At 41.6% G+C, this 24,289-nt stretch overlaps 1 protein-coding gene across 1 annotated transcript in view; it reads left to right on the forward strand.

Annotated features, from left to right (window-relative positions):
• LOC310932563 (inactive phospholipase C-like protein 2) overlaps positions 1-24,289 on the forward strand; it is a gene marked incomplete at both ends in the record, with an annotated part of 81,725 nt that overhangs the window by 28,911 nt on the left and 28,525 nt on the right. The window contains one exon of the mRNA XM_083895889.1: positions 19,451-21,937. Coding sequence (XP_083752015.1) covers positions 19,451-21,937 — 2,487 coding nt within the window. The remainder of the gene's footprint in view (positions 1-19,450; positions 21,938-24,289) is intronic.

Genomic DNA, 24,289 nt, shown 5'->3' on the forward strand with positions numbered 1-24,289 from the left:
GAACTAATGGTTAAGTCTTTTGAGCGTCATGAGTAATATTGTGCAGGCTTTAGTGAATATCTATACTGTGCATGCACGCTTGCATCATGCTGACTCAGCACTCGCAGACAGAGAGATACGGAAAAGAACCAGAGACCAGAGACGGTCTGTAAGTCCACTAATGGATGCTTCTCCCTCCCTACACCCGCACCGGTGTAACTGATAGATACTGAAATGCATCTTGATAAGTCTGTCGAGAACATCAAGTGAGTGAAGAGAGAAAAGGTGTGTTTTTACTTTGAAACAAGGAAATATTTTAGCAACTCTGCTTCCAAACACAACTCCGTGTACCTTCCATTTGACAGCCTCCCCCACCTCCTCACGCGCTCCCATCAACCTTTGCATTGATTGCTTTCTGCATTTTCACACTGTTTGAGCAGAGTAAAAGCAGGATGACTCATGTCTATTGTTCTCCTCATGCCGCGCTGCTGCTCTACACTGACATTAATGTCCTTCAGGCCACTTCTGTGCAGCTCGGGAACTGAATGTTCTAAACTTAGTTAGCAAGTTAAGTGTGTTTACACCTCTTTTTAAATCACTTTCATCTTTTGCTCTGATGATGGTCATGATATACAGTTTGTTTCCCTGAATTTAGAGCATACTGTATATCAGTTTCTCCTTCTGAAGCTATGGTTTATTAATCTTGTTGAGACATGTACTTGGATAAAGTAAGGACGGAATAAAAAGCTATTTTGAAAATAAGTAGCACAGGTTGAGGTGGGGAGTGCGTTGAGGTATTTGAGATATTGTCTCCAGTGTATGATTTCAAATTTCCTGTCTGCAGCTGTATGCTCGTCTTTTTTTGTGTCAGATTGAAGTCGCTCCCTCTCTTCGTATTTGATGCACTCACCTTCTTTGAGTGTAAATTAACAAATGAAAGGCATTGCCGAGTTGCTAGGCAACCCGGCCACTCTGTTAACCTCTTTGTACAGTTCTCTCTGTTGCTGAAATTAATGAATTATAGTAGGAATGTTGGAAGGACACACACTTACAGGATTCCATAGTTACGACCAGATAAACAGAGAGACGGATAATCAAGATAATCTGTAGCAGCCCTCACAATCACAATTCGAGAGAATAATTAAGATTACAGATAATTAAACTTGTTCAGTGAAATCATAGAATAGTCCCCTGCCCTTATGGATCCATGTTGTACTTACTCCCCGTGGTTGCATCATTATGTGTGGTTTATTGCCGCATGGAACAAATTACTTTTAGGCTCGATTGGTTTTGTTCTTGGGATTTCTGTACCTCTGAGTGGAAGGCAGAGGCTGGAGCTCCCTGGAAAGTAGAGGCAATGTATCTCTGCAAACCGTTTACGTGCCTTCTCTGTCCGCCTGGTCAATATCTGCAGCACTGCTGTGTGTAGATGCACTGATGTGCAGCGAGCTTCCTGTAAATAAGGCTGAAGATATTTAAGCAAGTGTGACTGTGAAAGATCTATTAGAGAACTAATTATTGAACAAATGAAGCTATACAAATGAAGCTGCCTATGGAATAGTCAAAAATAAAAAATACATCATTAATAAACTAATATGGCAGTGGCTTAGTTAGGATATATAAATCAACAATCACATAATACTCAAAGATGCTTTTTAATATTTGCCTGGTCACTGATCTGAGAATAACATATTAGTGACAATTAAGTGTTACAGACTTGTGCCAATAGTGGTTGCCAGTAGCAACGGCATGTTCGGTTGACTCATCACTCCCTCATTCTCCACTCTTTATAGAATAGACACTCAATGGTGAAGAGAATTATAATTTTGTCATCACTCGTCGTCATCACTGACAGCTGCCGAGTCGCTCGTACAGAGATTTATCAGTGTTTTTGTTTCTGTCACGTTACAGTGATCGACTCCTCTCAGTAACAATCTGATGTGATTGTTTTTTTGTTTTTTAAATTATTATTACATCATGCTTCAAATGTGAAATATATCACGAAATTATATTTCCACGTGCTCAGAGTTAAGGAGGATGACCACTATGTTGCTGCTCCATCAATTTCCATTTTTCAGAGCGTAAAAAGTGTTATGTTTAAAACCTTTTGGTTTAACAGGTGTTTGCTCAGAGGATCTTATCAGACCCAGGATCAGGATCCTGTCAGACCACACACAGTAACTCTGCATGTACGAGAATATAGATTTTAAAAGGCACCAGTGCTTTATACATTTAATTAATTAGCCGCTCTCCTGAGCCTACAGTATATAATGGCCAAGCAGCATATGGCAGATTTAGCAAGTTCATGCTTCAGTGCTTATCGTCTGCTTCGATTTGCTGTCCGATTACCTTTTTCTTTTTTTTTTTTTTTTTCAAAACAATATTGAATCTCCTGTCATGTTTTGCAAAGTCCTTCATGAAAACTTTCCGAGCTGAGCCTCTCGCCATCTGCGACTGTTGACGTTCTAGTTCCTGGCTGGGAAAACAAATAATATACAGTAATTTATCTTTTTTTAATTAAATAAATACAAATGGAAAATAGAGCCATCATCATAATTATTATTATTATCAGTCATTGTAAATTTACAAAAGAATTAACTTTAGCAACACTTTTTAAAAAGATCGCACTGTACTTCATAAGACATGATTGAAGAGTTGAGGATGGACAAAAGGGGGAAAATAAGTTATTTTTCAAAAGACTGCATGCTTAAACAATTGTCTGTTAAATGGCATGACTGTTTCTCGGTATATCGGTGTTTAGATGCCTATGCTGCACACTTAGTTTTATGGCTGGACAGGTGAAGGTAACAGCAACATTGCCCTTGTCAAGTGAAACGACTGCAAACAGGTTGGAGTACGACTGAAAACACAAAGAAGAGCCCGCAACGAGTTTATCAGAAAACCAATTCGTTCAGCAGTCTGATGGTATAAACACTTCTTGCCCCCATCTGCACTTATACACGCAAACGCTCCCCCAGTCAGGTCTGATAGTATTGCTCAACCGAGCCCTCAAATGAAGGATGCAGCATACAAACAATGCTACTAATAGAGGTTATGTAAGAAAGTGGACTGAAGGGTGAGTCAACTTTAACATCATTTTTGCAAGTATGGCGGTGGTTTCTTCGCCTGTAAGCTCTTAAGCTTTTACAATGAATAGCTGTATGAACATCAAGAGGCTAAGCTTCTTTTACAGAGAAACAACAAAAGCTTTATCGGGAAAAGGCCTCTCTCGTCTCTTGACGGAGGAAAGCAGATCAGTCCACTTTAGTGTTTTCTTCACGCCCTTCTATTTAACATTTCTCCCATTTCCTAAAGGGTTCATGGCCACTTACCATGTACTGTATATTATACTGGCTCTTGTGGTGTGTGAATACAGGCATTGATGGGTTTCAGCAAGATGCACTCCCAAATAAAAAAAAGACTCATAATGAGCATATCTGATTAAGTCAGCTTTTTTATTTCCAAAATGTGCTTTAAAAACTCTAATGTGTGAAATGTCTTGTCACCATGAGATGAATAATTTACCGTAGCGTCACGCTGCCTGTCAACATACCTACACTGTGATTATGTTTGAAAGCTTTTTCATTCATCACCTGATGAGTTCTGCTATCTGTTGAACCCCATTAGCCCAGCAAATCTTTTTTCAGAATCTCCATCTATTTCTGACATTATCATTTAATTGATGCGTTGACAACATGCAAAACGGAGAGGCTTCCTGTATGTGTAGGTCTCGTTTCCTTTTCCTGTTCATAATTTCTCTGTTATCTGTCACAGACAGGTGTGTGAATAAAATAAAGGTGCAGCCTTGCCCAGCCTCCTTGAGGAAAGGTCACTGCTCGTGAATTGTATTTTTTTTATACGGCAGATATTTGCTGATTATAATCTTGGTTCAAACATTTAACTGAAAATTTTAACTGAAATTTGATTGACAAATGCTGGTTTTCCCAAGGACAAGACGCAGCATCGGTTAGGGTGTGGGTGTTGTGGTATCACCTCTGAATCCAATACTGCTGCTACTGTGTGGTGAAGATCTATGTAATACAAATACTGTATGTACGTGTTTTTTGTTTACTGCTTTTCTTTGAACATGTTCCCAGATCAGTGTTTTTAACATAATGTTTGCTCACTGATGAAAATCTTATAGGATTATGCAGATGGCTGTCTTTCCTTTCGTCCTCACGTTTGTTTCAGATTAGCTGCTGCGTCTGTGCAGCGTGCATGTGGTGAAGACTGTTTACACACCACAGTGACTTCCTCTCAGCAGCTGGGGCGTCACTCATAGGTTTGTGAACTGCCATTTTGAAACCTCGATTTTAGTGGTTTTGTCTGCGACATTTTGTTATTCAAAACCAGAATAGATCATATTCAGATTAGATGGTGGAGCTACTAAAGCCCTGTTTAGACCTGGTATTAACATCCACCAAGTATGACTGGCATTAAAATGTATCCTGGATGCATCTCCTGGGACCGCATGTGATCGGATCTGGCTTCCCATGCCCTCATACATTGACGTCATGACTGTTTGTGTGAACAAAATTATGTTTTTAATGCGCCCGACTGTAGAAGACTTAACGTATTTCCTCTGCAAGTTCACTTCCACTGTGTAGTAAAACTTGGTGTAGCATTATTATCACCTTGCTGCAGTGTTACTATACTGTTAAATTCCCTCCTGCACACTAAGCCTGCATGTTGAAGCAGGGCAGAGCTGGTGTTGCCTGTAATGAGTGTAGTAAATCAGCCTGGTTGCTCACAGATGCCGGATGTAGCATGTTAAATCACAATAATCCCTTTGTACAGGAAGTGACAAGGGAGCTTCCACCTGCACCAAGGAACCAGTAATCACACAACTCTCCTTACCCATAGAAAAACAACAAAAAAGTAGAATAGTGTTCGTTATATTTAGCTGCATTGTGGTTGAGCGTCTATCAAATGTGTTTTTGTTTAGAACTGGGCTCAACGTGTCAACGGGAAGGAAGGAAGGTCATGGGTGAGTAGCAGAAGGATGATGAGAGGAGTGCTTTGTCGGAATCCTGACTGCCAGTTAGTGAACTATCCTCAAATACCGCAAAGTGATTACCAACCCCAAAAGAACCGTCTGAATTGCAAGAGTATAGATTTTTCAGGCTCACATAGGAAGGCTCACATAGTTTCCTTCACCATACAGCACACATTGTGTTTTTCTTTTCTAAAGAATTGTCTTCCAGTGTTGAAGTGAGCAAAAATCATCATTATTGTTCTGAGTCATAACTGAGCACAATTTGTTGTGTTGTGTTTGACCTCACCATCCCTACCATCCAATGTTCCCCCAAGTCTTGTACTGACCCTGGTTCCTCCCTCTGTGTCCTTGTAACACCACACACACACACACACACACACACACACACACACACACACACACACACACACACACACACACACACACACACACACACACACACACACACACACACACACACACACACACACCTTCAGCCACTCCACACTAGAGATGTTTCCCTTTTTTAAGGACACAGAGTAAAATTTGATGTACTTATTTCATCTCCTCATAATTAATGAACGCCAAACAAAAACATTTAGTCTTTGTTCTTGCAGAGATGTGAGTAATGTTGTGACTTTGGGGCACAATTTTTTACCTTTGAAATAAAGTAAGGACTCCATCTGGGTTAATGTGTTGCCTTGGATTTCACATTCCATCTCTGCAGATTTAGACATAGAAATACTAGTGGATATCGGTGCAGTGTATGCTGGGAAGTGATGGTAGTAGGGGCAAAACTTGTCCTCAAGGTAATCTTTGACAAACAAGGTCTTATAGTTCCCCAAAGATGATGTTAATGGTGGTGGTTGAGGGCTTAGCCCTGTCAGGTCCTCCCTAAAACAGCGCTGTGTTTCTTCTGACTGAACTACTGCTTCTGCAGCTGCTGCCAGAAGGCTTACAAGGTTTACTGAGCTCCACAGGGAGCTGTAAAGTCAACCACATGAAGAGATAACACTACACAGGCCCCAAAATAGCCTAGCGGTGCCTCACTCACTTATCAAACTCATTATAGGTGCTTCCTCCCACTGATGCGGATTTCACGTTCTAGATCTTCATAAGGAAGCGAGATGGTGGTGTGATTTTTACCCTCTCTTACAACTCGGTTACAAATAACTTTAGTGTGAAGTTGATTTTGTTTGAGACTAGGGATTGATTATTTGGTTATTCAAAAAAAGTTAGTTGGGGGATTGCATGTTTGTTGGCAGAAGTGATATAATTTAAAAGGTTTCTGGAATGCATTGTGAAGCTGCTCCTATTAGCTCAACACGCTTTCAACCCTGCATGACTTTCACTAACTCTCATGTGCTGGAGTTTAGCTTATTCGATTATTCAACAAATATTATTGTTTAGAAGGCCCATTCTTATTTTCATGTAACTTACTTAAATGCTTAGACTTAAAGTCTTATTTTCCAAAACAAGCCCCCATGAAGTAAAGTTAACATGCTTTTCTGGTTCTTAAAGTAAAACATTGAGATGATACTGCCAGTGGGTTGAAGTCTTGGGAAAACTGCGGCCGAGACAGGAAGCAGAGTGAACCCCCACATCCTGGTAAAACCAAAGAAAACCACTGAATCACAGTGAAGTAGCACCAGATGGTCCAGGAGCTTCACCTAGATGGGGGTCAGGTTACGACTTATTTTAGCATGAGGGATCTGCTGTCAATCACTTTGTTTAGCTTTGTCTTGGAGCTTGTCTGGGGTGACACTGAATGCTGACAGAAAGTGAGCTCACACATTTACAATTTATAATTCTTCTCTCAGTAGAGAAAACATGACTACTGGCCATGCTTTTTTCTGAGTTCTTCAGTAGTTTCAGAGCTGTGTTATAAGCATATGAAGTGCCCATAATCACTAAATGCAGCAATGCAAAAATGCAAAAACATGCTTTCTGTAAATAAATGTTGTTTTTCTTCATGGTATCTGTAGATCATGTTGCTTAGCATGTATAGTATGTGTTGAGTGTATTGAACCCATTGCATCCCTCACATGCTGAGAATAACAACATGGTCAGTACAAAAGGGAAGCTGGCTACAGGTGACACTGTGCAGACCTTGCTTTAGATTAGGAGCGCACAGTGGTTAACTCTGTAAAGGACGCCATCAATTCATGACAGTATTTTCACTGCTCCTGGATCTTCTTCTGGGTTTGTCACCTTCAAGTGACCTTTAGCAACAAGAACACACCTTACGCTGGAGAATTTAGTTCATATTTAACGTGGTGCTCTTGGCTTTTTGTTTGAAAATGGGTCAACTTGTATCGAGGCCTGTTGATGTGGATTTCTAACACATCCTCATCAGATTCACCTTCTCTCCTTCCCTCCTTTTCCAGGGAATCCTCACTCCGCAAGAAAAAAAAAAGAGTGAGCAGGACCTAAAAATAGGATTCTGCTGTTCTCCCTGTTCTTTCCCGGCATGCTAACTGCCTTATTTCTTCCCCATACTAGAGACCCCCAGTTTTTCACCCATGTTATTCCTCTCCCAGTCCATCATTAGCAGTCCATCAGAGCAGTGCAAGAGTAGGACCTCATTCTCCTCACTGCAGCTGCGCCAGCCAGGCTTTCCAGGCAAACACTAAGGTCACCTTCACCCAGAGATTCTCTGCGAAGCGGGCATATTGAACACACCCACTTTCTGCCATGTCCTACATTTGCATCTACTACTTGAGGAAAAAAGCTCAATAAATTGTTGTTCATCTCTTTCACAGTTTAGCGTATCCACACTCTAAGCATCTACTACTTATAGTTACCATGCTATAGAAGTGAAAAGTGGTCAAATCCACATGTGTGGTAATTACACATGATCAAAATCTCACTTTCATACAAACTCACTGTGTAAAATAGCCCTTGGAAGTGTTGGCTGTGTTATTGTGTATTAAATAATGAGGTGATTATCACTGATGCATGAATGGGAAAGCAGCATTTTTCAAATATTATTAGTTATTTAGGAAACAGAATCTTTAAACCATATTTTTGTAAAGTAAAAATGTCAGAGCACATACTTAATTCCTATGTGCAATGCAGTTGGGCAGAACATTGAAGTGGATAACTCCAGCTCTAGGTACAGGAGTACTTGCACTGACTCACATTTCACAAGCTGTTTCTCTTGCTGAAGAGCTGATACAGTTTTAAAGGTATAACGTAAAACATTCAAGGCACGGAACAGTATACTTCAATAATATACTAGCCAATTAAATGTGAATAATTATGACATGGATATGGAGAGGGACAGAGCTGTGAAAGAAATAATCTTCATACAGATCAAAGATAAACAATACCATGGCAGAGTTTTGTTTTTTCTGTCTCCACTGGCAATGAAACAGCCCACGAGTCGGTTTTCTAACCTCTTGACGAGACAGAAGAAGCCTAGCCAAGGATCGGACTCACTGGGATTATTTATAGAGATGAGTGGGCTTCACGGACACAGGCGTGGAATGTGTCAGAGAGAAAATGCATCATTGATCAAAACCTGCTCAGGGATGTAGTCTTATTTTTACCAAACACTGAGCAGAGACGGGTTTTAAAAAAGAAAACAAATGCCATAACCAAAGGCATCTATAGTAAGCTCGCCTGCTCATCTATCCACACACTGTTCTCTGCACCTACACAGGTGAGTGGACGTCAATAAACACATGCCCAATTTAGAGCCCCTCTTCTTTTGCTCTATCCAGCGTCTATGAAGCCTCTCGGTTGTCTAAAATACATGCAGTGTGGGCGTTTTGGACAGTGAGTGTGGTGCACAAAGAGGCAGGTGTGTACCCCCACAAAAATATGTGGGTTTCACACTGTAGTAGCGTGTGTAGGTGAACAGAAGGAGGCATGGAAGGAAAAAACTGAAACTCATTTTTGGATTGTGACTCAGTAATTGTAGGCGTAGATTGTTGTTTAACCGCTTGTGAATTATTCTTCTATGTACACCTGAAAAGACATGGACACAGCTCGTACATTTCCATGTGCAGTTAAGTTCCACGACTATGCTTTATTTGGACTACTGTGATTATGTCAGCTCCTGTGAGCTTGTCAGTATTAGGCATTTTGTGGTTGACCCATTACATCACAGACTATAGCTAGCAGCTAGTTGTTAGCATTTTGAGCGCCACCAATTTTCTTTAAAATATTGAATTCTTGAAAATTGGTCACTTCCGGGTCAAAGACATGGGGTGGAAGCATGGATGGATGTGGAGCATGTGCAAAGTACCCAGGCCATCATGAATACAACTAAATGTATAGTTGTAGTAGTAATTCACCACCAAATCACATTATCTGGGTGTGTTATTTCGACTTTAAGAAATTCAGTTTAGTAAATTTTCAGTTGGACAAGCAGAGGTTATGTGTGAGTATTTGCATTTGTATGATCCGCCATTAGCACAAGGTGTATCTGTCAAAGGACAATGCAGGATCCTGCTCCCTCTTTATCTCCCCCTATTTCTAGTCCCATTGAGGGAGCAGAGCAGAGGCGTTTAAAAAAATAAATAAATAAATAAAACAGCGAGGTGAGGTGTAGGCAGGGTGGAGGAGGGGGAGAGCAGTGTATCAGTGCTGTCCTGTACTGCAGCAGCACAGCATTCTGGTGGCAGGCGGGGGCACACGTCTCTCCCTGTCATTCGCTGCATTGCAGACGTTGGCAGTCAAGGTTAAGCCTGTGCGGCCACATTGACAAACTGAAGAACTCAGGATGTTGGTGCATGTAGTTCAAGAAACAGCCAGCAATTAGGCTCCTGCAATGTTGTATCCTGTACTGATTTTATTTATAGCCAAAGAACCTTCATGCTCAGACTTGCAAATCCCATAACAGGTCCGTGAATAGTACCTTATATTTCCGGGGCTAAGAAGACTGCATTATGTTTCTCTTGCACTGCACATATAATGCAGTTCCCTAATATTTTTTGGTTGTTTAATCTGGATTTTGACCAGTGGGTAAAATTCCTCTGCAACACATGATGGTTTTAATTGACTTTTGGCACTTACCAACATTTATAGAAATGTAAGACCTGTGGGTGACGCTAATTTCCTCTTTGCTTGCTTAATTTTTTGGCAGCAATGGCAAACCAGGGCTTCCTTTCAGGTGCAATACTAAGACACTCATTCATCTTAAGGTCATTGGCAATGAATGTTAGAGCCACTGCAGTATTTCTTGTTGAAAGCGAGCTGCAGCCTTACAAAGTCATGTCGAGAAGAAACCAATGATGATGGAGACATTTCCGCAGCCTGTACATGTCTGCGTGTGTGTTCAATCCCCTGGCTTCTCCTTTTGTTGTGGCTGATACTCAGACACACCATTCAATTGTGTGCAGGTTCAAGACAGCTGCATCTGTCAGGTGTTATTGAGGAAGTGATAGATCATTTCCCACAGGGTGGAAACATTCAGCACACTGCTCAGCTGACCTTAATTATTTCCCAGTATCAATCTAATGTCTTTATTAGTGCTGTATGAACTTGGCATATTTTAAAGAAAGACAGAGAGACAGGAAAGAATAAATTATTTGGCGAGATGAGAGATGTTGGAGTTAACAGAGTGAGAGAGGTAAACGGGGAAGCAAACAATAAGTGAGCGACTGAAAGGACAAGCAGGAGGGTAGACGGATGACACGACCTCAGTGTTGATGTGCCAGTGTCAACGATAGTCCTTCCACTAGTCATCGGTTTGGTAAACACACTTTCGTTCCCCACATCCTCCATATCTCTGGCAAACACGCTCAAGATCCGGTGCCTGTGGCTGAAAGCCATTTTCGGGAAATGAGAAAACGCAGTGGTAATGAATGTAATGAGAGGAATGCATTAAGATGAGACAACACTGTTTAATTAAAGCAATGTAGACCATGGTGGAGTATTAAACAGTTATATCTGATGGGGCTTCAGGAGTGCCTCCAGCAGTGATAGCTGTGAGAGCCTTGGCACGGGGTGATGGGTTTGTTAGCATAAGGCCGCTGACAGATAAGAACCCTGCAACTCGAATTTTTATTGACTTAAATTATTTTATTTGAATTGGAAGGCAACGCAGCTGTCCACGTGCTGTGAAATTCAATCAGGAGTGAGCTGGCGCCACTGCAACATCCTATGACTATCATATACAGCTGTTTCAGCTTATTTTTTATAACTCTTTCTCTGTTCTGTTCATTTATGCACTATGTTTTACTTTGATATGCTATTGTTGAGTAGAGGAGCTTTGTGTGTGTGTATTCCTGTCTTTAGTACGCTGTGTGGACACATTTTGGTTCAAATCTATGTGTGGACATTTTGACTTACTAAACAATTCTATCTCGATTTGGTTTTATTATTGGGTTAGGTTAGGGGTAGGCATTATGTTGTAAGGTTAGTGTAAGGGGCTCAGGTTAGTTATCTAAAAAGGCCATAAATTAATATTTTTGCTGCATATTTTGAGTCAAATTAATGAATTAATTCTGGTGGTATGCAATAATGACATTGCTGCCATTGTTGTCTTATACATTACTCCACTCCAGTCCATGGTTATGGCATTTTCCAAGTGATAAAACGTTCAAGCTTTTCTGTGCAATCTCCACTAGGGCTGTAACCTACCAAAGAAACTCTTCGTTGACTAGTACGGCAGTACGGCTCTTTTAATTTCAGAATCTTACAGCTCTGACAGCGTTTTGCATTAAGTGCATCTGCGCAATACCATAGCCCGTGATATCCGAAAATAAATTAATATGTCAACTAATGATATCAGCACAATAACTGTTGAGGAATATTAAGATGATTTGGCTCTGTGCATGTCCTCATGCAGAGCGAGACAGAACATAGGAGCTCAGCTTCACGGCTGAGACACAAACACAAATCCGTGGGACACTGCCGCTGTTGCGGGCAGGTGTGTGTGCAGTTATAAAACGAATCAACGATTATTAGACTAAAACACTGAAATATGCCAATTCTGATATGTTCATACTCAAAACGGAAGGAACAACCTAAGCTTACCATTATTAAATGATAAGCCATGTTTGTAGTATAGCTGTGAAAATCAAACTGTTGCTTGCAAAGTTTGCATTCCACTTTTTTACCGTAATCTACTTTTGAAAAATGCTGCCACACTGCTGATGTCTTTGACATGGATGTGACAGGAGGACTGACTGTAGCCTCAAATGAAAAGCTCAAAATTCCCGTCTAATTAATGGCAGCGCTAATCTGTCTGTCGCTCATTAGCCACGGAGCGACAACAACCCACTGGGTTGGACTAAACCAAAATAGTAGAAAACGAGGGTTCTCTGAAGACACACTGTCCTCCTGATGAAATTCAGTCGACCAATTAATCGACCGGTCGACTTTACAGTCCTACATCTGACAGCAGTAGATGAGTGCTGGGTACATGTTTTTGGACGAATGGTTCCCCCAGTTAGAACTGAACCCTCATTTCTAAGAAGGTGTAAGATGAAGATCCTGAATGTGTGCTAATTCAAGCAGCCTCCATTAAATCAGGGAAAACAGTGGAGAGTTCAACTGACAGGAGATTTTTATGGAATCCAGGGACAAATAAAACCGCACTCTTTTCCATTTTCAGGGATTATTTTGTGATTTTTTAACACTGCTTCTACAGAATTACCAGCATGACCTGATAGGAACACAATCACTCAGACTGACTTGTGGCTGAGATTGACAGCGGACAACGATGAGGAAATTTCAAAAAGGCTCCCTTTGACCATTTTTGTCCCAATCTGTTAGCAACAAGCTTGCACATATGACCAAAGGAACGCACACTCACCTGAATATAGCGTAGGAAAATAGGTTCTGCAGGAAATAATTGGCCCCATTGGTGATGCAAGGTTATGGAAAGCATGAGAAAAGCAGCTGGGGAGGATGAGGTTAGTTTGATAAAGAAACCACAGGAGAATCTGTCGATGGTGTGCAAGTTTATATGCATTTGTGCATTCAAATGTGGAGTGACTCAGGTAGGTATGATGCGATCCACTACTGGTCACTATACCTAAAGTTTTCCCGGCTGATGGTGAAAATAAATTGACTTGAACACAAATGCTTTGTGTCATGAAGTATCCAGGTTTGACAGCAACACTTCTTGTGCTGTTTCCTGTGGTTCCACAGCTCGATAGCATTGACCCCCTCTCTGTATCTCAGGGCTAGTAATTAGTGAGAGTGTTTGGTCCTCTTTGGCTTGTGCAGTGTTCTCTGAGGGATTTCCTCTTATTATTCGAGTACAGAAAGAGTGTGAACAGAAAAGCTGGAGCAACTGCTGGGCACAATGTAACACCTGGATGAGAATGTAAACTGACGTGAACGCAAGCGTGTCTGCGTGTAGTCAATTCACACATCTCGATTTTCCTCTGAGACCTTCAATTTTGACGCCTATTTACACCTTGTGTTTGTGTTCTGCAAAAGTTGCTCTGAAATGGTGCGATGAGTTGCACATTGTGCAGCTCAGACTTCTGCTGGGAGAATTCAAGCAGTCGACCACAAAAGAGGTTTTAGTGACACATGATGACAGGCCTGACTTCTCTCTCTTATCTCTTAAGTCTCTCCATCCATCCCTCTTTTGGCTCATATATTCTCTTTCAAGATACTTTATTGGCATGGCTGATAACAAAGCTGTGTTGCCACAGCAGAATGTCACTGACATCTTATTTACTGACATCTTGTCCACTTCCCATATGTACATTTACTTTTCCATTTTGATTTAATTGGCTATATTGGCAATAAGGTTGCATAGCATTCCTGAAACATCCAAGCAAATTGGGTTAAGCCTAAGCTTATTAAACTTACGCTCTCTAATTTTCTATCAAATGCTCCTTCTAGCTTACGTTCTTCAATATACTCAATCAACACAACTTTACCCCTCTTTTTTCTCATCCTTTTTCTCCATCTCTCTCATGGTGGAGTCTCTTAGAGGCTGAATAACATATTCCGTAAGCTGTGTGTGGCAGAATTCAGATGTCAGCTTGAGTAACCATCTTGGATGCAGGAAGGATGAGGCTCTGTGGTGCCTTAGGGTTGTGGTGGGCAGCCTCGACTTTTGAAGATGAGCGAGGTGGGAGGGTGTATGTTCCGATAGTGCCATCCCACATGCATCATCCTCATGTGGACAGAGGCTCACTGAGTTATGGAATCCTTCAGGGCAAAAGTCAGAGAACTTGTGTCCTCTGCTTCTGCAGGGAACAGCGTTTGGTATCATCCAGAAGGTACAGACTATAACGAAAAGCCGCCGGGCTACCAGCCGGTAGCACTTTGCCCTTCATGTCAGAAAAGTTTGTTAATTTACGAAACCTACAAATCACCAAGATGGATGCCAAATTCAAAATGTCCGACTTCCTGTTGAGTTGAGGCTATGGTCCCAATGGACTTTTATGTTCATCTTGGCTCGTGACATGCTTCCACCAAGTTTTGTGAAATTTGGTGCAACTTAGTTTCTGCTTTGTCCTACTTTTTTGCACCACTTTTAAGTATGCTCCTTATTTTAGAAACATTTATGACAGTTCTGATTTGTGTGACTCTTTTTGTCTTTTTTCACCAACGTTTAGATTCCTCAGAAATGTGCTCCTTTCGGAAGAAAAGGAAGAAATTCTAATAGGTCCTCACTCCACTGTGTGAGTGCTCGGGCCCTAATTATCAATCAAATGATTTGAATAACGACAATGATTGTACTACCTCTAACACTACCACTAACATTCATAGGAATATTGATTTTGATTATAACGTGATGGATACAGTAGTGGTGGGAATTTCAGGGTAAGTCAAGATATGGTATGCAATGCATGACAAACGATTATGGTAGTATCAATAATGAGGAGTCATGAGGTAGTGACACCGAACTGTGAAATTTGTATGGTAATATTTTAAAAGTTTGATGTTAACAGAGTAGAATAGAATATTAATCCCCAAAGAGAAAATGACTTTGGTCGCAACCGCTGAATAATGATAGATTGATCAAGAAATCAGTAATGTATAATAATACAATAATAGATCAAGTACAAGATAAAACGAATGCATGGTAAAATTCTATATCATGCAATACAAGGCAAATATACATAACCATGAACCATGTAATAAGTATATCATACCATATAATAATCAGTTCATACTGATATTTAATGACAGTTTGTACAAAGAAGCCTTTGGCTGAACGTGCTCCCCCTCTTGGGGAAGGGGAATTTGACACCAGTGTAACAATAGTCATATTTCACAAGTTATCATGTATTCTTGTGTTATTGGAATTGTATTGATAGTTTATCCCACTGCCTAGCATATGCACAATGCATATACCCTTACTAAACAGCAAGTATACAGCATATCTAGCCTTAAAGCGGACCTAGACCGGAAGTTCCAATTAACTGTTTTTTTGTGTGTATCTGCGTCATTACCTTGTTTACGAAGCCCTGAAGTTTCGAAAAACAAACAGTTCAGCCATTGCTGAGAACGCTGTGTTTTATTGTAATCTCGGGCTCAGCGAGATCTCTGAAAAAACCTGGTCCGGTTACGTAAACAATGGTTCTCCTGAACAGCAGATCGTCCTGCTCCGGGCATTAGTCCGGGTACATCCGGTTGCATACATTGAACCGCAGAAATAGGATAACGTCCGTTGTCAAGGTGTTTCACAAGCGACAGTGTCTTCTGACTCTGGGTCTGACTCCGGATCATAGTCATAAAACGGACTGCGGCGGGGAGTTGTGACAAAACATTGTTAAAACATTGTTTTGATAATGAGTAGCAGTGCATCCACCGTTCCAGAGGGGGGAGCTGCGCTTCTGAGAGTGGGTGTGCTGAATATGTCACTTCCAGGTATTGGCCAATCACAAGACAGTTGGGAAGGCTCTACACTGGCTGGCCAATCACAACACACTCTGTCTTCTGGGTGTGAGAGTTGAGTCTGAAATATCGCGGCTGAGGAACAGCATTAGAAAAGAGGGCTTTCTATCGGCTCGTTTACAGCAACTAGGAGGTTTTTGACCATAAAAACAAGTTAATTTATGTAAGTAGACCTCCATAACTAACATATATGTGCAACAGGACCACTCTATGTGAGCTTTAAAATGGATGCTGTACCATTATGTGCACACCAGGCACATGTTTTTGTGGTCAGATTTCTAAGTATTTACATGTCAGTATGTTCACTCGATGTGGTTTAGCAGTGAAGAGCTGTCTGCCAGCATGTTCTGCCAGCATGACACTGATCCTGCAATCCTCCAGCACACATGTACTCCAACACAACAGGCATACTATGACTCACATTTTGGAGTGTACGTCATCATGTGGGATCTGCTCTGCTCTGTCTTCACTCCCCATTACCCATGGTCCCATGTTGCCTTATTCACCAATTTGCATTGCACACACAAATGACACATTAGCTCTGTGGGTGAGAGCAACTGAGGCGTATATGACTTACTTTTTGCAGACCCTTTGAGAATTGTTAGGAGAGTGGCAGGCAGCCAGGTTGTGACATGGAGGTGGGATGGTTGGATGTTTGGTTGGATGAGGAGGAAGTAGGCCACAGAAGTGAAAGAGGCAGTATGTCAAGGGTCCCACAGGAAGACGTTTGGTGGAAGAGTCATCCTCCATGTTTTCAAAAACAGCAGCTCAGCAACAGGGCTGAACAAATAATATTTTTGCTACTCAGTTACCCGGAAAGGAGGTTCTGCCTCATTTGGACCAGGTTTAGTTCCTGAGGACTACTGGTCCTGACAAGGTCAGTGTTAATGGCAGAAAACATCCTAAAAAAAAAAGGTTATGGAGGTTATACATGTAATTGGAAATGTCATGATTACAGAAATATGCAACAATTGGAAGTGTATGAAAGTAGTTGTCAGTCATGTACAACTGCTCCATTTTAAAGTACTGCTGCTTTTGCATGCTCCACTCAGTGGAGCACTGCAGTGTAACAGGCAACCTGAGAGCTCATGTTCCATTAATTACTTCCCTAGAGTCAATTCCTCCACTGCTTATGTTGCCCAGCATCAGGCAGTGATGGGAGGGAGAGAGTGTGTGACACACTGCTGCCTTTCAGAGGAAGTTGGGTGACTCTTCTCACAGCCTTTCCACGGCCCCAGCAGCTTCATCCCTCCACCAGGGAGTTTGACTCTGGCTTCAGGCACTACAGGAAAAGGGGTGGGGTGAAGTGTGGAGGATTTTCCAAAATACCCTTATATCACTGCAGCATCAGGCACACACACACACACACACACACACACACACACACACACACACACACACACACACACACACACACACACACACACACACACACAAACAGGACATCTTTATAAGGAGTGTTGAGTACATGTAGGTAAATACAGACAGTAATTTAAAAAATATTCATTAAAATATTGAAATATCACTGGCCAGCCAAGTAATACATTCATTATCTCTAGGTCACTAGATTTATAGGTTTGCATTTAAATTTCAACAGTGTGTGAAATGAGCCTGAGCATAGCCACAGTTCGCCTGGTTGTTTGTGATTGAGAGGCTGGGGATAACAGCATGTTGTCTTCTTGCCAGAAGACAACATGCTAATTGTAACAGCATGTTAATGAGACATCAGGTCACCCCTCACACCCTTTGACCCTCCGTGGCCTCCACTTTCCTGAGAAAGGTCTGGAAACGATTAGACATGAACAGAGCTGCTTCGCGCCACTGCAGTTTGACCAATGACTTTATTGTAAATGGTTTTGTTTTGTTTTTTTATTTTTACCAACTGTCTCTTTGGTATTTTATAAAATGGTTAAAACCATATCTGGTTGCAAAACAAACTCCCATTTTGGAGCTTTGAGAGTCATATTTTGACCACTAGACCAGAAATTCAAAGAGGTCACCCACAACCAGGATGATATTGGATGATGACCGCTGTCAATAACACTTGTGTCCACTCATATGTCACTTCTTGTAATCTAAACATAATTTACAAAATTGACAGTATGTGCTTTTGACAAAGACTTAAAACTAGGGATCCTTAACGCCTCAGAAAAACGTTTACTGATGTTATAAATCAAGCAAGAAGTTGACTAATTTTTCCAAAGACTTCCATTCAGAAGGAATTATTTGCCCCCTGGTGGCTAAATACTACTTATGTCCTGCTTCCTGGGCTTCACTTTTCAAACTAAAAGACTACATCGATTTTTATATACAGTCTATTTTCTCACTGATGATTATGGTTATTGCTATTTTCACAGTTTGTCAACAGTGAGGAAGAGACAGGAGGGAATGCGAGACTAGGGGAGAGACACCCAGTAGCCAGACAGGAGTGAACCAGGCACCATTTTGACCTAGGGGGTCCCAGCATCATTAAGCACCGCACACCATCTGGTGTAAGATCAGTAAAGTCACTGATATTTCCCTGAAGGTATTTTCATCCACATTAATTTTTGGAATTATGTGGATCGTGGATCGAACGTTTTTCACATGGAAATTATGATACTGACTGGAGAAAAGCGATAGAGGTCATAAAACAAGGGCAAAACAAGAGAGTGATGATTGTGTCATCGCTTCAGCTTTGCATCAAGTGGTGCTCATTAATTGTGATGAGGTACAAGGCGTCATCTGCCTCTGACCGTCAGGGGGAAGATAGATGGCCCTGACGTGTTTCACTGTGGCTAGTGTTCAACCATGCTCTGGGGTGATCCATCAGACCTGTACAGGCAGTCCCTGTCTTGGGGGAAGACGTATTCACTCCTCCATGGGCCTAGGGTCTCTTTACACTTTATAGAATTCTGTTTTTAACTAGGATCAAAAGGTGTAGAACAACAAACAAAAAAAACCTGAGATGAAGTGGATTTTAGTCACATTTTACATATTAAGTAATACAGTTCTTGCAAGTAATTAATCATCACTATTGCCACCATAATAGTTGCTGATCTGCTCTCAAATGCTTTGTCTCTATAATCTTTTATGTGTAGCACTAATTTGTGGAAAGGTTTAGATTCAATTATATTGTTCTGTTGTATGTGGTATGCATTCAACAAGCCAATATTCCAAGCACCTTGTTAATACAGTCCGGTAAAAAGGAACAGGCCTCATGCTGTACTATGATTTGTCTCAAGGAAACACCTTAGCAGTCCACACATGATGTTATGCTATTTTAAATATGAGCAGAATAATCAGATAAGGTGTTGTGCATTTTAAGTAGGCATGTAATTATTGCTAAGGTCAATGGCCTGCCATGAATATACTATTAAAACCAATTTAATATTAATGATAATAAAATAATGAAAATACATAGGTAACCTTTTAAAAGCAATATTACAAAGAAACCCTGTTAAACATTAATTAATTTTTTTTTTATCTGTTTACTTTTGTTGATGTTACATTTATATGTTCAGATTGAATATCTTGGACAGTGATGACTTGATTCTCTGTAATGACAGGGCAAACACTGTCTTTTATCTCTTCACTTTTTCTATATTTGCATTGTTTTCAGTATTGTTTTCCTGAATTCAGAGTCTAATCAAGAAATGTTTCTCTACTCCCCCATCCCATTTTTTTTCACCCCAGGATGGTTCCAAACAAAGGCAGGTGAGGAAGAAGACGGTGTCTTTCAGCACGATGCCAAGTGACCGCAAGATCAACAGCACGGCTGCTTGCATGGCCTTCATGATGGAGGGTTGTGAGATGAAGAAGGTGCGCTCCAACTCACGCATGTACAACCGATACTTCCTGCTGGACCCAGATATGCACTGGCTACGCTGGGAGCCATCCAAGAAAGACTCAGAGAAGGCCAAACTGGAGATCAAGAGCATTAAGGAGGTCCGTTTGGGAAAGAAAACTCCTGTTTTGCGCAGCAATGGTCTCTCAGACCAGTTCCCTGATGAGTGCGCCTTCTCAATCATCTATGGGGATAACTATGAGTCGTTAGACTTGGTAGCCAGTACAGCAGATGTTGTCAGCACTTGGGTGATGGGCCTGCGGTATCTGGTGTCTTATGGCCGGCACACTGTTGACATGGCGGAGCCCAGCCAACCAAGTCTAAGAACATCTTGGATTGGCTCTGTGTTTGAGCTGGCAGATTCAGAAAAGGAAGGGCACATAGATTTGTTTAGGGCCACCCAGATAATCAAGGGGCTCAACCCAGGAATGAAAGAATCAAGGATAGAGTTGAAGTTCAAGGAACTCCAGAAAGCAAAAGACCAATATGGAGAGGCAATAAACATGGACACCTTTGTGGAGGCCTATTGTGAGCTCTGCACACGGCCAGAAATTTTCTTTCTACTGGTGCAGTTCTCCAGTAATAAGGAGTATCTGGACAGTAAAGATTTAATGTTATTCGTAGAGGTGGAGCAGGGTGTAGAAGGTGTAACAGAGGACATGTGCAGGGATATTGTTCATAAGTTTGAGCCATCCGCTGAAGGTAGGGAAAGGGGATATCTCTCCATTGACGGCTTTACACACTACCTCCTCTCCTCTGAATGCCACATCTTTGACCCGCAGCACAAACGTGTGTGCCAGGATATGAACCAGCCTCTGTCCCACTACTACATCAACTCCTCACATAATGCCTCCCTTCTGGAAGACCATTTCTGGGGTTCCTCAGACATCAGCAGCTACATTCGAGCTCTGAAGATGGGCTGTCGCAGCATTGAGGTCATTGTTTGGGATGGCCCTGATAATGAACCAGTGGTATATGTAGGTAGTTCTGTTGCATCACAGCTCGCTTTATCTAAAGTCCTTGACATTATAAACCAATATGCTTTTGAGAGCTCTGATTATCCCCTGATTCTCTGTGTGGTGACCCACTGCTGCATCCCACAGCAGAGGGTTATGGCACAGCATATAAAAAAGATTCTTGGCGACAAGCTGTATGTGAATCCCCCAAACAAAGAGGAAAATTATCTACCTTCCCCTGAGAATCTCAAAGGAAAAATCCTCCTCAAGGGTAAGAAGCTTCCACCCAATTGCGTAGATCTTGAGGGTGATGTGACAGATGAAGAGGAGGGTTTGGAAATGTCCCGACGATTCGGATCTGATGAGAAGGACCAACTAAATGGCTTAGGCTTCAAGAGACTCAGACTGTGCAGGGAGCTCTCTGATCTTGTTTCTCTCTGCAGATCAATACAGTTCAGGGAATTTGAGTTCTCTAAAAGGGACCAAAAATACTGGGAGATTTGCTCCTTCAATGAGGTTGATGCAAACAGGTTTGCCAATGAGTTCCCAGAGGAATTTGTCTGTTACAACAAGCGCTTTCTCTCAAGGGTTTATCCCACACCTATGAGAATTGATGCAAGTAACATGAACCCGCAGGATTTCTGGAAGTGTGGCTGCCAGATTGTGGCCATGAACTACCAAACCCCAGGCTTGATGATGGATCTCAACCTTGGCTGGTTCAGGCAGAATGGAAACTGTGGGTATGTTTTGCGGCCAGCCATTATGAGAGAGGAGGTGTCCTACTTCAGTGCCAATGCACGGGACTCCCTGCCAGGGGTTTCTGCACAGCTCCTTCACATCAAGGTCATCAGTGGGCAGAATCTGCCCAAACCTCGTGGCTCTGCTGCTAAGGGTGATGTGGTGGAGCCCTACATATATGTGGAGATCCATGGCATCCCAGCTGATTGTGCTGAGCAAAGAACCAAGACTGTGTCCCAGAATGGTGACAATCCTATTTTTGATGAAAGTTTTGAATTCCAGATCAACCTACCAGAATTAGCAGTACTGCGCTTTGTGGTGCTTGATGATGACTACATTGGAGATGAGTTCATTGGGCAGTACACGATCCCATTTGAGTGCCTACAGCCAGGCTACAGACATGTTCCCCTACAGTCTCTTACAGGAGAGTTCCTACTCAATACCACCCTGTTCGTCCATGTAGCCATCACCAACAGGCGGGGTGGAGGAAAGGCACACAAGAGGGGTCTGTCTGTCAGAAAGGGTAGGAAGGCCCGAGAGTACACCACCACCAAGACCACAGGGATCAAAGTAGTAGACGAGCTCTTTAGAGCATCCACCCAGCCCCTGAGGGAGGCCACAGACCTTCGGGAGAATGTGCAGGTAAGGTTCTGTAGATGCATGTATTTAACACACAAAACTACTGCTGATGTTTATTTGTGTTGCACTGGGTTAGGTAGATAGGACTCCCTTGTGTGTTCAGAATAATGATCACCTTATTCCTTCATTTCTATCTTTTTTGTTCTAATGTAAAATAGCAGATAAGCCTTTGCATCAGTTTAAACTGCACCATGTTTTGTTTTCAAACTGATGGAAGTGTTTCTCATCAGACTCATTTCATTTGCCATAGCGGAGAGGGGCTTGTCGCTAATTGTTCTTTATTAATTTTATTGAACAGAACAGCAATAAAGTGACATTGCTGTACAATTACAAGGTTTATGAAAAGTGTAATCATTAATGAGGTACAATTACTGTTCAGGGGAAAGGACTAGGTTGCTAGGCACTTAGTGCATTACTTGAAAACAACTCAAATGAAGATTAGTAACCATGGAGTATGTTTGGCAGATTTCCAGTAGAAGTCTTTCAGTGCAGTTTCTTATTTTGCCATGATTACTGAAGCTAGGATCCAAAGCTTGTGTTATTTGCTCACCCTACAAATTACAACACGGGGAGAGCCAGTGAGCCTTTACCTTGTCATGCGTTGTGTTTCTTTGGCTGTCAGTTTTAGCCTTTTAGCCTTTTTTCACAATATAAAATAGTCATGTAGACTGTACATTTTCTACTCCGGAAAATTTTTTCAAAATTCAGTTTCTTAAATAAATTTGGCTATGGGTATCTGAATAAGGATGCATAGAGGCTTAACAAGTGCAAACATGAACTGTTGGTGCCTCAAGATATTAAGTTCCACACTGTTTTATTTGTCAAGGTCATAAATACCAGTCTAATGGCACAGCAAACAAAAGGCCAGGTCGAAATAAATATGCACAGATGTGATCATGTGGCATGTTGTCATGCATTTGTAAGTTGTAGAAACAGGCATGTTCTGAAAGCAAACTTCATTATCATCTCCAAGACTCCATATGTAAAGAAATGTGTTTGTGTTCTGATGATAACATTCATTCTTTATCAAGTACCTACAGTACTTCTTACATACAACTAAAAGTTAACCAGCTCTAAGTAGAAGTTTGTCACAGGTTATGCCTATGTCAGAGTCATATCTATGTATTGTGGCTTTGAATCATCTGGCCTTCATAGAACAATTTCAGTGGGTTGACCAATAATTGAATTAGCCTGATCAAAAGCACTGTCACCAAACCACCCCATCCTCAGGTTTGAAATGGAAATGTTTCCTTTTGAAAAGAAAAGATAAAAGTTATTGAAATAAACGAGAGGTGAAGTTGAGAGGAAGGCCATAAAAAAAGGACACAGGCTGAATCAGGCCTTTGCCCTTTAAATGTGAAAAATACACAGATGTCAAAGCCTTGCAGAGAGGCCAGTTGTGTGGAGCCTGTTGCCATGGCTCCACAGAGGGGAACAAGAGGGCTGGTGGCCAGCAAGTCGCAAGGTGGCAACCAGACTGTAAGCTTCTGGAAGCTTCACCAGCTCTGAGCTGGAAGCCAACTTTAAATGGCAGAGTGCGAGAGACATGTCTTTTGTGTGTCTTCACAGTGATGATTTTGAGCCAGAATTTGTCCTGACAACTTTAGCAAGACATGCACACACAACCGCAGATACACAACTCAACACACAGCACTTCTAAGATTCCTTTTATCCTTGAGCAGCAAAGCTTCCAGGTGGCCCACTTTGAATAACTAGAAAGAGATGTCTCTTTGACCATTAAAAACACTGGGGACATTAGATAGAGGGCAAATGTGATAGGTTGTCATACTTCACATGAATCTGCAAAATCAATTATTTCTGTGGGAGACTTATATAAAGTAATTTCCTGCATGCTGCTGCTGAAGAACCTTGTGAAATGTTGTTGGGGCAGGAGGAGAGCTGCCCGCCTGGAATTCCGTTTTATTTGCTGAAATGTGAGTGTGCCATCACAGGCTCATTCACCACCACTCAATGCTGAAGAGAGTGAGGCAGAGGAGAGAGTTACACAGATAAAATCAGAAAGAGGGAAAGAGAGAGGGAGGGGACATAAAGAAACAAAAGCAGTGTTGTAAATGGACACAGAGCTCTCATTTGGGAATGCTAGAGGGGGAGGAAAGAGGGGGAAGGACTAATTAAAAACACAAGCCTCTCATTGGCTTTTGTAACACCATGGCTTGAAACAGTGTGGCTTTGATAGCATGACAATTATTGAAAAACATTTACGCATGTGGTCCCTTACACACATGCATGCAATTATATAAGGCATAATGAATGCTAATAACTTCAGCTAAGACCACAATGAGACATAAACACATACATGCTTACAGTTCAGTTCACACACGGTCATCGCTGCAC

This window comes from Microchirus variegatus (genome assembly GCF_963457635.1).
Source record: "Microchirus variegatus genome assembly, chromosome: 10".
Lineage (NCBI taxonomy): Eukaryota > Metazoa > Chordata > Actinopteri > Pleuronectiformes > Soleidae > Microchirus > Microchirus variegatus.